Below are 12587 nucleotides of genomic sequence, written 5' to 3' on the forward strand. Positions count from 1 at the left end.
GAGAGAGAGAGAGAGAGAGAGAGAGAGAGAGAGAGAGAGAGAGAGAGAGAGAGAGAGAGAGAGAGAGAGAGAGGCAGAGAGGCTGGTTTTTTCAGATCTAGAAGGCATAGCAGAGCCATTGCTGTGTGTGTTTTCAGAGAATATAGTCTGATGATGGTAAGTGAATTCTCCCGGTCACAGACCGGGCCGCGGGGGCGTTGACCCCCGGAACTCTCTCCAGGTAAACTCCAGGTAAATAAGCACTGTAATAGATACTTCAGAAAAATAATCTTTCTCCCGGTGATAAGTATGGTAGTATGTCAAGCTCCAAGAGAGGTCCTCGGCAGCGGTCTACTGAGGACGACCTAACTTTATTATTACTGTTATTACTATTATTAGTACAGTTTAGAGAGCCTAAGATAACTCAAACGTTATTTTATTGCATATTTCGACGATGCAGTGTTATTTCGTGTATTTTCTAAGAAACCTCAGTTTTTACCTAAAATATTCATATATGCTACATAAAAAAAAGTATGAGTTTCCTTACTTTTCCCAAAGTAGTAGTGGTGGCTAAAGCTCTCGCTTCTCACTGCGAGGATCCAGGTTCGATTCCCGGCGAGGGTAGAAATATTGGGCGTGTTTCCTTACACCAGTTTTGTCTGTTCTCCAATAAAATGGGTACCTGGGTGTTAGTCGACTGGTGTGGGTCGCATCCTGGGACAAAACTGACCTAATTTGCCCGAAAAGCTCTGCATAACAAGCGGCTTTCTATATAGTAGTATGTCATTATGTCAGCTATGATCTGTATACCTTGTGCATGTACGTACTTGTAGAAATAAAGATATTGTTGTTAATTATTATTATTATTATTACTATACATGTATATATAATATATATATATATATATATATATATATATATATATATATATATATATATATATATATATATATATATATATAATTATTATGATTATTATTATTATTATTATTATTATTATTATTATTATTATTATTATTATTATTAGTCAGGTGATATCACAGCAGTTTGGATGAGGAACCCCCCTGAAGGTGGAAGCTTGAGAGAAAACGGTGAGGGATAACTATGAGAGTGAGGAGAGCTCCAGAGAAAACGGTCTCTTCTGAATGCTTGTCAATAATGTCTTATATGTTCTAGAAGCTATATTGGCTAGTGGATCAAGAAACTGCAGGTGGGAGGAGACAGGTGTGGGTGTACACTACGAGACAATAGAGAGTACTGTAATAGCTTACGTTACATGTAGAGAATGTACGTAAACACGAGGGTCAAGGCTGAAGCTGCTGCGATAGGTTGTTGCTTCAACAATAATGGGAAGTCAGGGGCGTTCCTGAGACTAGCAGCTCTCTTGTAGTGGTAAAACGGAAGCAGCCCAAGATGTGAGAGCAGTTTTTTATAGTAACTGTTTATACATCCGACAAGTAGATGAATAAGATACATGTTCAACTCTGTCTTTTTTTTGTGGAGGCCTTTCACCAACCAGTGACTTCGTCAGTCCAGCACTGAGGGACTGATTACCTCAAACTTCACGTTTTTTATCGTCTCCATGATTACTCTCTGTATTGGATTGATAACGCCACTGGTCGGCGAAACGTCTTCACAGTAAAAATACTTAGGAGTTGTACATGTGTCTCATTCATCTACATATTAAGTAAAAGGACACAAGTGGAACTAATGTGACATTTTACTGTGGCAACGTTTCGCTCTCCAGGAGCTTTGTCAAGCCAAGAGCCAAACGTTGCCACAATACAAGGTCACGTTAGTTGAACTTGTGGCCTTTTACCTAACATACTGTCGATAATTCTACTAACCTTATTACACATCTACATGTTAGAATAATGCGGGGTAGATCTTCCACTGTGTTAGAGCAGTGTTGGGTAGAGAGGGCGCTGTGGGAGACGTTACAACAGTGTATAATAGTCTTGCCAATATGTTATAACAAGTTGTTATAACAACTTGGGAAAGGCTTCCCAAGTTGTTGAAACAGTATAGGGTAAAGGGGAAAGTTGCTTTGTACTTTAGAAGAGTGACTTTCCTAGCTGTGAGAACAAGACTTCCCGAAAATATAAGAAGAGTGATGAGAAGGAGAAAGACTACCCGAGGTATTTGTGTATTTTCGGGCTTGCTTGCGTGCCCGCGTGCGTTCGCGTGTGCTGTCGTTCGTACTAGCATGCGTGTAGAGATGATGGTATTGCATGTGGCGTGCCTGGAGTGTGAAGGTTCACACTGGTATTGCGTGAGCTTCAATAAACCATCATTCTCCCTACGGAGCTGCCACTGCCTAAGCCTAGGATTATCATGCATCCACATCGACCATCTTCCGCGAGTTATGACGTAAGTCGAACTCATTTCCAGCATACGATAGTCGCAGGTCACGGCACCTGGCGTAGGACTTTAGAGTCGGTGCTCGTATGTGTAGAACATGTGGGTTGACCCTTGCGAGGCAGTCCAGCAGGGATTGTAGCTGCTGCCATTGCGCGGCATTACTTTCCCCACAAGTGTGGAAGGTGACACGACTCGTGGATATAAACTTTTGTGATAAATAAGAAGGATTTGGCGGCATAGTTGGTCACACCAGCTGTGCGTCACAGCTGGTGTTGGTCACAGAGCTGGTCACACCATTGTCTTCACTGCTTGGTCTTAGACCAGTCTATAAAAATAGTATTAGTTATTATTAGGTTAACTTAACTTAAATGATCCTAAATTTACACAGTTAACTAAGTGACATAAAGAGAAGGGTGACGCCTGGCAGCGGGGCGTTGCACCTCAGTCAGTTCGCTGTGAAGACGTACCGAAGTATTGCTTCCCAATGTGCTGTATGACCCTTTGTCACAGTATTTTGTATATCGTGATCACGTGTCCTCTCGTTCTGCACGCCTCCAGAGACTTGGGATTAAGTCCCTTAAGTTTTTCTTCGCAGTTCCTGGACCAGACGAGCCTGGTCCAGGATCTGGCTGCGGGAGTAGGAACACTCACGACACTGGTTACAGGTATATATCAGGCATTTCATTGAAGGCTTTAGCCTGGTGGTCAATCTATGACCTGCTTTTTTTTCTTTTGTTTTCCCGAAGGTTATTCATCTAATTACTGGTCTGATGTTGATGAAATGATTACGAGGAGAGTTCGTTTACTGTAGTAGGTCGCAGCCGAGGCTGAACGAAATGTACAGGATGTTTCAAAATGATGGACCCGATCGTGAAATATCCTGCTTTGAAATTGTGTCCATCTCTTTGAAACACATATGTGCTCCAGAGAGCCTCCAGTACCTACCATAGACAGTTGAGATCGAGAGGGAACTGTATACAGGGTTACCTGGAATATACTTGGAGGGTGACTTAAGAAATCGTAATGACACGATTGCAAATAAACCATACCCCCGGCCGGGATTGAACCCGCGGTCATAGAGTCTCAAAACTCCAGCCCGGGCTGGAGTTTTGAGACTCTATGACCGCGGGTTCAATCCCGGCCGGGGGTATGGTTTATACTTGGAGGGTGTTCCGGAGGTCAACGCCCCCGCGGCCCAGTCCTTGATCAGGACCTTATCCTCCGGTGGATCAGGGTCTCATCAACCAGGCTGTTACTGCTGGCCGCACGTACTCCAGTGCACGAACCACAGCACGGTAATGCGAAGTCTGGTACAGACAACAGTGAGAGGGCGCTGAATATATCCAGAAAAACAAGTGAACAACAGATATTCCTTTCTGCTTCATTATTTTTTTTTGTGGGGGGGGGGATTAATTGTGTGGTTGCTGTGATCTCCTATGATAGAACACAAGCATAATTTCTATTGTATTTCAAGTTGGGTAGTGTTGCTGCTATGTTATTTTTCGGAGAATCGCGTCTTCACTGCTGTGTTGTCTGACCCATACGGGGTTAGTGCTTTATATATATATATATGGTGTTATGCAAAAATCGCGAACAAGTGATACAAGATGGAAAACCACGGGGGTGTTGAATGATAGCTCTAGGCCTTCCGTGTTGCAATCAACACTTCATAGGGAGCTTGCAATGTTGCAGAAAGAGGTCCACGCAGGTACGATCGTATTTGCTTGTACTTCCTTTTTTCTGGAATATTGCAAGCTCCTGATGTTGTTTTGTTTGCAATACGAAAGGCCTAAAGTTTTCAGCTCCCCCTCCCCCCCCCCCCGTGGTTGTTTTGCATGGTATTATAATATTTGGCACACACTGGTGTTTCCTCTGAGCTTAAGTTGTGTTTCTTTTCAGGAGTGTTGTGGATGTGGGCGCGTGAGAGGTTGACCGTGATGGTTGCGGAGCGGCTAGAGGGCGTGGGCGGTGGCGTGGGCGGCTGGGTGTGGGTGTAGAGATGGGCGGCAAGGCGAGCACGGCAGGTGGTGGTGGGGGCGGGGTAGGGGCGGGCTTGGCTGCTGCTGCTGGGGGAGCCTCTGACGCCGCCGCTGCTGCCGCCGCCGCCGCCGCCGCCGCCGCCGCCACCCGCTCCAGGGCACTCTCCACTAGTGCAGGTACGTGCCTTATAACCCTCTCCCCCCTCCTCTTTTCCCCTCCCTCTTCACCCCTCTCCCTCTTCACCCCGCTCCCTCCACTCTTAATTGTCTCTCATTATTTTCCTCCTCGTTATATCCTTCTCTTCTCGTTCTCATTTCCTCTCTGACGTTTCTCATTTCCTCTGTATCATACACTATGTTCACTACTCAAGGTTTCATTTATATATTTTCTCCCTCACATTTTCTATCTCACACAAATATATTTTCTATGGCAAACTTTGATATATCTCATTTTGTCTGTGGTTCCAGGTCCTTCCTTCGTGTGTGTGTGTGTGTGTGTGTGTGTGTGTGTCACAGAAGAATGTCGTGTAGGGTTAATGCTTCACTGGGTATTCTTACGTTTATGTTATGTGTGTTAGTGGTTCTGGAATTACTGCCCCCGCAGCCCAGTCTCAAAACAAGCCTTGTTAAACAAACCAGGGTTCCGGTGGGGTTACAACCCATGACAAGTGAGTTGTAAAACTCCAAACTAGTAAGTCACTGGGCCAGCTGGCTGCTGTGAGATTCAGCCATCTATGTATATTTATATACCATAGGGAGGTTAGCATGGGCCACCACTGTGACCACAAAAGCAATTCTTTACAGAAGGAATCTGCCGACAACGTGATTGGCGGCAGATTCATCTGTAAAAACTTGCATTTGTGGTCACAGTGGTGGCCCATGCTAACATCCCTATGGTGTATAAATATACCTAGTTGGAGTAATCTTATTGAAGCCAGCTGACCCAGTGGCTTACGCACTGGCCTGGAATTTTACAACTCACTTGTCATGGCTTCTAACCCCACCCGTACCCTGTTTTGTTTGCAGTCGTGTTATTTACGATGCCTTGTTAGTTAGACAGGAATATCACAGGAATAAGAGTGATTAAGGAATACACAGGAAAGTTAAGAGAAGCGTATTCTGAATGCAATTATAAGTTCACCAGGCAGAAGTGAACTTGTTCGGAGCCGGTGACTTGAAGTGCTCCGGCGCCCCTATTGAAGCCGCAAGTTATAATTTGACACAAACTGACATTTCACACTGTGATGAAGGTAACACATTGTGTTAATGAGGGGACACAAGAGGGGCTTGAATCCTGGCTTACCAGCCCGCCCTGCACCCCGTGTTAGGTCTTGTTTGCCCAACTATAATTTGATAAGTTGTAGGTTGCAATGTGTAAGTTCGAACGCGACAGACTGGCCTTTGATATTGTGTTTGATTTTCCCCCTTGTTCAACTTCAGTGAGGAAGCAATAAATCGAGGGGAAGGTGGCTGAAGTTGCAGCTTGTGAAGTATGTCTTGCCTGGGCGCCAGAGAGTTAATAGAATTTGTTAATACCTACTTATCGCCAGGTAAGACAGCAGCTCTTCTGAAGTGGTGCAAGAAAAATACCAGCTGTGTTGGTCCTGCCTCACATCATGTCCAGGCTAGCACTTGTTATCCTGTCTCGGGTCATGGACAGACTAGCACATGTTATGGTAACTCAGGTTATGTACAGACTAGCATTTGTTATCCTATCTCGGTCATAGACAAATTATCACTTGTTATGGTAACTCAGGTTATGTACAATCTAGCACTTGTTATCCTATCTCGGGTCATGGACAGACTAGCACATGGTAGTGATGAATGGTTTGAAAAACCGACAAGTTGAAGATTGAGACACTTATGCAGCATATGGGAATCTTTATTCAGGATAAAGATTCCCATATGCTGCATAAGTGTCTCAATCTTAGCACATGGTAACTCAGGTCATGTACAGGCTAGCACTTGTTATCATATAGCGGGTCATGGACAGACTAGCAGTTGTTATCCCAACTCGGGTCATGGACAGACTAGCACTTGTTATTCTGTCCCGGATCTTATCAATGCCCAGATCCATCTAAGGTATACTACCACCCCCATTCTCCAGGATACCACCCACAACCGTTGACTAACTCCTGCTGGTAGCTGACTATGGGTAAGCCACCCACAGCAATGGAACTAACACCCAAGTTCCTGTGTACTGCTGAGTGAACAGAGGCAGTGGTGGTGCCAAGAGACTTTTCCTGTCCGAGAATAGAGTCAATCTTTCTTTTCGGACGACTATCCAACGCTCTAAAACAGAGCTACAGCAATTATTTAGGTGCAGAGTGGCCTGTACTCAGTTGCACTCGCCTAATACTGCCATCATATCAAAAGATGTGACGGTAGGCTTTCGACGCTATTACAGAAACAAAGGAGAACATCCCAAAGAGAAAGAGATTATATACACCGAGAGGTGTTAGTGTCTCAGTGTATATACACTGAGATTTTACTTTAATCTATAAATAGGGATTGATGGATATATACACCGAGAGGAGTATATATCCTTGAGACTGTATCTCAATCCCTATTCTAGGGTTAAAAGTATCTTCGGTTAGTGATATATGGGTAACATGCAGCCTTAATGACACTCGTGTAATCGATTGGTTTTAAACCCAATTAACCAACTCACCAACGCAACCCAACCCGCCCCAACAGTAATGGACAGCACGGTGATATTTTCTAGACTGTGGGCGTACTAGATATGCCCTTTGTTGATCCTAGTAGCCATCTTGAAATAAACGCCGCCATTGAGCTTCTTTATGAGAGCCTGAGACAGAATTGTTGCAGTGTGTCTCCCCATACGCTGTGTCGCCACACTATGTCGTCACATCCTGCATCCTCACGAAATATCGTCACAGTATACTCACACGCTGTATCCTCACGAAATATCATCACAGTGTACTCACACGCTGTATCCTCACGAAATATCATCACAGTGTAATCACACGCTGCCACACTACAACAATTTTCAGTTCGGTCGCAGGTACAACACAGCCAATTTGTAATTTTGTATAATTGGTATTCAAGAATAATTTCTGTTCATTGGTGTGTGTACTAGCGCTCATGCGTCGTGTGCGTGTGACGGAGAGGGATGGAGTGGGAGAGAGGGAAGGACGGACGGAGGAACAGGGCAGAAAAAGGGAGGGGAGGAAGAAAAAGTATGGGAAAATGTCAAGAAGAGGAGCAGGAGAGAAAACATAAATGGGGAAGTTATAGCTTGATAAACACACTTTTATGCGACACCAAAGAAAACGGGAATTTAGAGAGAGAGAGAGAGAGAGAGTTAGTTTATCTTACCACACTGTACAGATACATTTTAATGTCGTTAGACTTGCCATATCGTAACAGTAGCAAAGCAGCGTTGTACAGATGAATTTCAGTATGCTAGTGGACTTGCAGTGCATGCCAGTATGCTAGTGGACTTGCAGTACATGCCAGTATACTAGTGGACTTGCAGTACATGCCAGTATACTAGTGGACTTGCAGTACATGCCAGTATACTAGTGGACTTGCAGTACATGCCAGTATACTAGTGGACTTGCAGTGCATGCCAGTATACTAGTGGACTTGCAGTGCATGCCAGTATACTAGTGGACTTGCAGTGCATGCCAGTATACTAGTGGACTTGCAGTGCATGCCAGTATACTAGTGGACTTGCAGTGCATGCCAGTATACTAGTGGACTTGCAGTGCATGCCAGTATACTAGTGGACTTGCAGTGCATGCCAGTATACTAGTGGACTTGCAGTACATGCCAGTATACTAGTGGACTTGCAGTACATGCCAGTATACTAGTGGACTTGCAGTACATGCCAGTATACTAGTGGACTTGCAGTACATGCCAGTATACTAGTGGACTTGCAGTACATGCCAGTATACTAGTGGACTTGCAGTGCATGCCAGTATACTAGTGGACTTGCAATGCATGCCAGTATACTAGTGGACTTGCAGTACATGCCAGTATACTAGTGGACTTGCAGTGCATGCCAGTATACTAGTGGACTTGCAGTGCATGCCAGTATACTAGTGGACTTGCAGTGTATGCCAGTATACTAGTGGACTTGCAGTGCATGCCAGTATACTAGTGGACTTGCAGTGCATGCCAGTATACTAGTGGACTTGCAGTACATGCCAGTATACTAGTGGACTTGCAGTGCATGCCAGTATACTAGTGGACTTGCAGTGCATGCCAGTATACTAGTGGACTTGCAGTGTATGCCAGTATACTAGTGGACTTGCAGTGCATGCCAGTATACTAGTGGACTTGCAGTGTATGCCAGTATACTAGTGGACTTGCAGTGTATGCCAGTATACTAGTGGACTTGCAGTGCATGCCAGTATACTAGTGGACTTTCAGTGCATGCCAGTATGCTAGTGGACTTGCAGTACATGCCAGTATACTAGTGGACTTGCAGTACATGCCAGTATACTACTAGTATACTAGTGGTCAGTCGTCACGTGAGGTCACAGACCCTGAGCTGCTTTGGGGATTAGCGTGGACGGTTACAAAGCATGGCTTGCTTCTGCAGTGTTTTAAAAACTGAGGTTGGAGAGTTGAAGGAGGAGGTCTTGCTTCTCCAGGAGGAGATTAGGAGGCTGAAGGTCCACCTCAATGGGCCTGGGAGAGAGTGTGAGGTGGTTGGAGATGTGGGGAATGAGGCTTCTAGCAGTGAGGTGCAGTCTGTCTCTCACTGTGAGGAGGCTGTAGGTGGGGAGGTAGCAACGGCTACCAGCAGTGAGGTGCAGCCCAGCACCTGCTACAAGTGGCGAGTTGTTCACAGTAATGGGAGGCGCATCAGAGTAAGGAAAGTTAAGAGTGAAGATCTGAAGGTAGGAAATCGCTTCTCTGTTCTCCAGGATGAATGTACTTCAGTGGCCAGTGAAGGTAAGGGTACTACTGCCCCTGCTAATGAAGGTAAGCGCATTCTTGTGGTTGGTGACTCTCAGGTAAGATATGTTGACCGTGCTTTTTGTAATAGGAATAAGAAGATGAGAGATAGAGTGTGCTTCCCTGGAGCTGGTGTTGGGGACATTGTCAACAGACTGGATAATATCATGTCAGGTAATGGGAACAAGCCCATTATCTGTCTCAGTGCTGGTGGAAATGATATTGGGAAGGGTAGGAGAGAAGAGCTGCTAGATAAGTACAGGTCAGCTATAGATTTCATTAAGTCTAAGGGAGGGATCCCAATCATATGTAGCATCTTGCCTAGAAGGGGAGTAGGAAATGAATGGTTGTCTAGGGCAATTGGTGTAAATTGCTGGCTAGACAGATACTGCAAGGAACTTGCAATCCCATTCATTGACAACTGGAACAACTTTTATGGCAAACATGATATGTATGCAAGGGATGGGGTTCATCTCTCTGGGGCAGGGGTGGTAGCACTTGCAGACTCGATTGAGAAGGCCATTGGTGAAATGCCTATGATTTTAAACTGATGGAAGATAGAGGTATGGGTGTGTGTGGGAAACAAGCAGGTTGCAACACTAGGGTTGGAAACAGTAAATGTATAAAAGGCACTCAGCATGAAGTTATAAATAAAGACAATAGAACAGGTCAGCAAACAAAGGGGGACAGCAGAGGGCAGCAAGGGACTAGCTCCCTTAAGGTTTACTATACTAATAGCAGGAGTGTTAGAAATAAGATAGATGAGCTAAGATTAATTGCAAGTGCAGGAAACATAGATATTATTGCTATAACAGAGACCTGGCTCAATCTGAAAGATAGAGAGATGCCCTCTGAATGTCACATACAAGGCTATAAATTATTCCACACTGACAGGGTCAACAGGAAAGGTGGTGGAGTAGCGATGTATGTCAGAGACAATTTAAATTGTTGTGTTAGACCAGATATTAAATTAGAAGCGTCAGCCACTGAATCTGTTTGGTTACAGCTTCTCGAGGGCCGAGAAAAACTAATTTTGGGTGTGATTTACAGGGCCCCAAATCTTGATAGGGAGTGCAGTAAACTTCTATGGGACGAAATTCGTAAGGCATCTACATACGAAAATGTTGTGCTAATGGGAGATTTCAACTATAGACAGATTGACTGGAGCAATTTGACAGGAAATTTAGAGTCGGGTGACTTTCTTGATACGATCCAGGATTGTTTTTTAAAACAGTTTGTGACAGAGCCAACTAGGGGAAATAACCTCCTTGACTTGGTTCTTGCCAGTAGGGAAACACTAATTAATAATCTTGAGGTTAATGATGAGCTTGGGGAGAGTGATCACAAATCACTCAGTTTTAACATATCATGGAATTCCCCTAATAATGGCAATCAAGTCTCCGTCCCTGACTTTCGCTTGGCTGATTTCATAGGACTGAAAAATTACTTAGGTGGGCTGAACTGGAATGACCTGACTAGGGGTCAGGTAGGTGGTGATGGTTGCCGATATGATGCTTTCCAGGGCATAGTTCTAGCTGCTCAGTCAAATTATGTTCCAAATAGGGAAATCAGATCAAACAAAAATGATCCTAAATGGATGAACAATAGATTAAAATATCTGATTGGTCAAAAGAGAGGCATATATAGGCAAATCAAAAGAGGAGAGGGGCAATTAAGAAATCGATATATTCAGTTAAAGAGAGAAATAAAAAAGGGAATTAGAAAAGCAAAAAGAGATTATGAGGTTAAAGTTGCAAGAGAATCGAAGACTAACCCAAAAGGATTCTTTCAGGTATACAGAAGTAAGATCAGGGACAAGATAGGCCCACTCAAAAGTTCCTCGGGTCAGCTCACTGACAGTGATAAGGAAATGTGTAGAATTTTTAACACATACTTCCTCTCAGTTTTTACACAGGAGGATACCAGCGATATTCCAGTAATGATAAATTATGTAGAACAGGACGATAATAAACTGTGCACTATTAGGGTCACAAGTGACATGGTCCTTAGGCAAATAGATAAATTAAAACCTAACAAATCCCCAGGCCCTGATGAACTGTATGCAAGGGTTCTAAAGGAATGTAAAGAGGAGCTTAGCACACCTTTGGCTAATCTTTTCAACATATCACTACAAACTGGCATGGTGCCAGATAAGTGGAAAATGGCAAATGTGATACCTATTTTCAAAACAGGTGACAGGTCCTTAGCTTCGAACTATAGACCAATAAGCCTAACCTCCATAGTGGGAAAATTTATGGAATCAATAATTGCCGAGGCAGTTCGTAGCCACCTTGAAAAGCATAAATTAATCAACGAATCTCAGCATGGTTTTACAAAGGGGCGTTCCTGCCTTACGAATTTATTAACTTTTTTCACTAAGGTATTTGAGGAGGTAGATCATGGTAATGAATATGATATTGTGTATATGGACTTCAGTAAGGCTTTTGACAGGGTCCCACATCAGAGACTATTGAGGAAAATTAAAGCACATGGAATAGGAGGAGAAATTTTTTCCTGGATAGAGGCATGGTTGACAAATAGGCAGCAGAGAGTTTGCATAAATGGGGAGAAATCAGAGTGGGGAAGCGTCACGAGCGGTGTTCCACAGGGGTCAGTGTTGGGCCCCCTGCTGTTCACAATCTACATAAACGACATAGATGAGGGCATAAAGAGCGACATCGGCAAGTTTGCCGATGACACCAAAATAGGCCGTCGAATTCATTCTGACGAGGACATTCGAGCACTCCAGGAAGATTTGAATAGACTGATGCAGTGGTCGGAGAAGTGGCAGATGCAGTTTAATATAGACAAATGCAAAGTTCTAAATGTTGGACAGGACAATAACCATGCCACATATAAACTAAATAATGTAGATCTTAATATTACGGATTGCGAAAAAGATTTAGGAGTTCTGGTTAGCAGTAATCTGAAACCAAGACAACAGTGCATAAGTGTTCGCAATAAAGCTAATAGAATCCTTGGCTTCATATCAAGAAGCATAAATAATAGGAGTCCTCAGGTTGTTCTTCAACTCTATACATCCTTGGTTAGGCCTCATTTAGATTATGCTGCACAGTTTTGGTCACCGTATTACAGAATGGATATAAATTCTCTGGAAAATGTACAAAGGAGGATGACAAAGATGATCCCATGTATCAGAAACCTTCCCTATGAGGATAGACTAAGGGCCCTGAAACTGCACTCTCTAGAAAGACGTAGAATTAGGGGGGATATGATTGAGGTTTATAAATGGAAGACAGGAATAAATAAAGGGGATGTAAATAGTGTGCTGAAAATATCTAGTCTAGACAGGACTCGCAGCAATGGTTTTAAGTTGGA

The 12587-nt window shown here is 43.8% G+C and overlaps 1 protein-coding gene across 1 annotated transcript in view; it reads left to right on the forward strand.

Moving 5' to 3' along the window:
• Positions 1-4324: 4324 nt before the first annotated feature.
• The window catches only part of LOC138853518 (E3 ubiquitin-protein ligase ZNRF1-like), a 177214-nt gene continuing 168951 nt past the window's right edge, over positions 4325-12587 (forward strand). The window contains exon 1 of the mRNA XM_070090634.1: positions 4325-4496. Within this exon, the coding sequence (XP_069946735.1) occupies positions 4340-4496 (157 nt within the window). The 5' untranslated portion in view covers positions 4325-4339. The remainder of the gene's footprint in view (positions 4497-12587) is intronic.

Source organism: Cherax quadricarinatus, chromosome 32 (assembly GCF_038502225.1).
Source record: "Cherax quadricarinatus isolate ZL_2023a chromosome 32, ASM3850222v1, whole genome shotgun sequence".
Lineage (NCBI taxonomy): Eukaryota > Metazoa > Arthropoda > Malacostraca > Decapoda > Parastacidae > Cherax > Cherax quadricarinatus.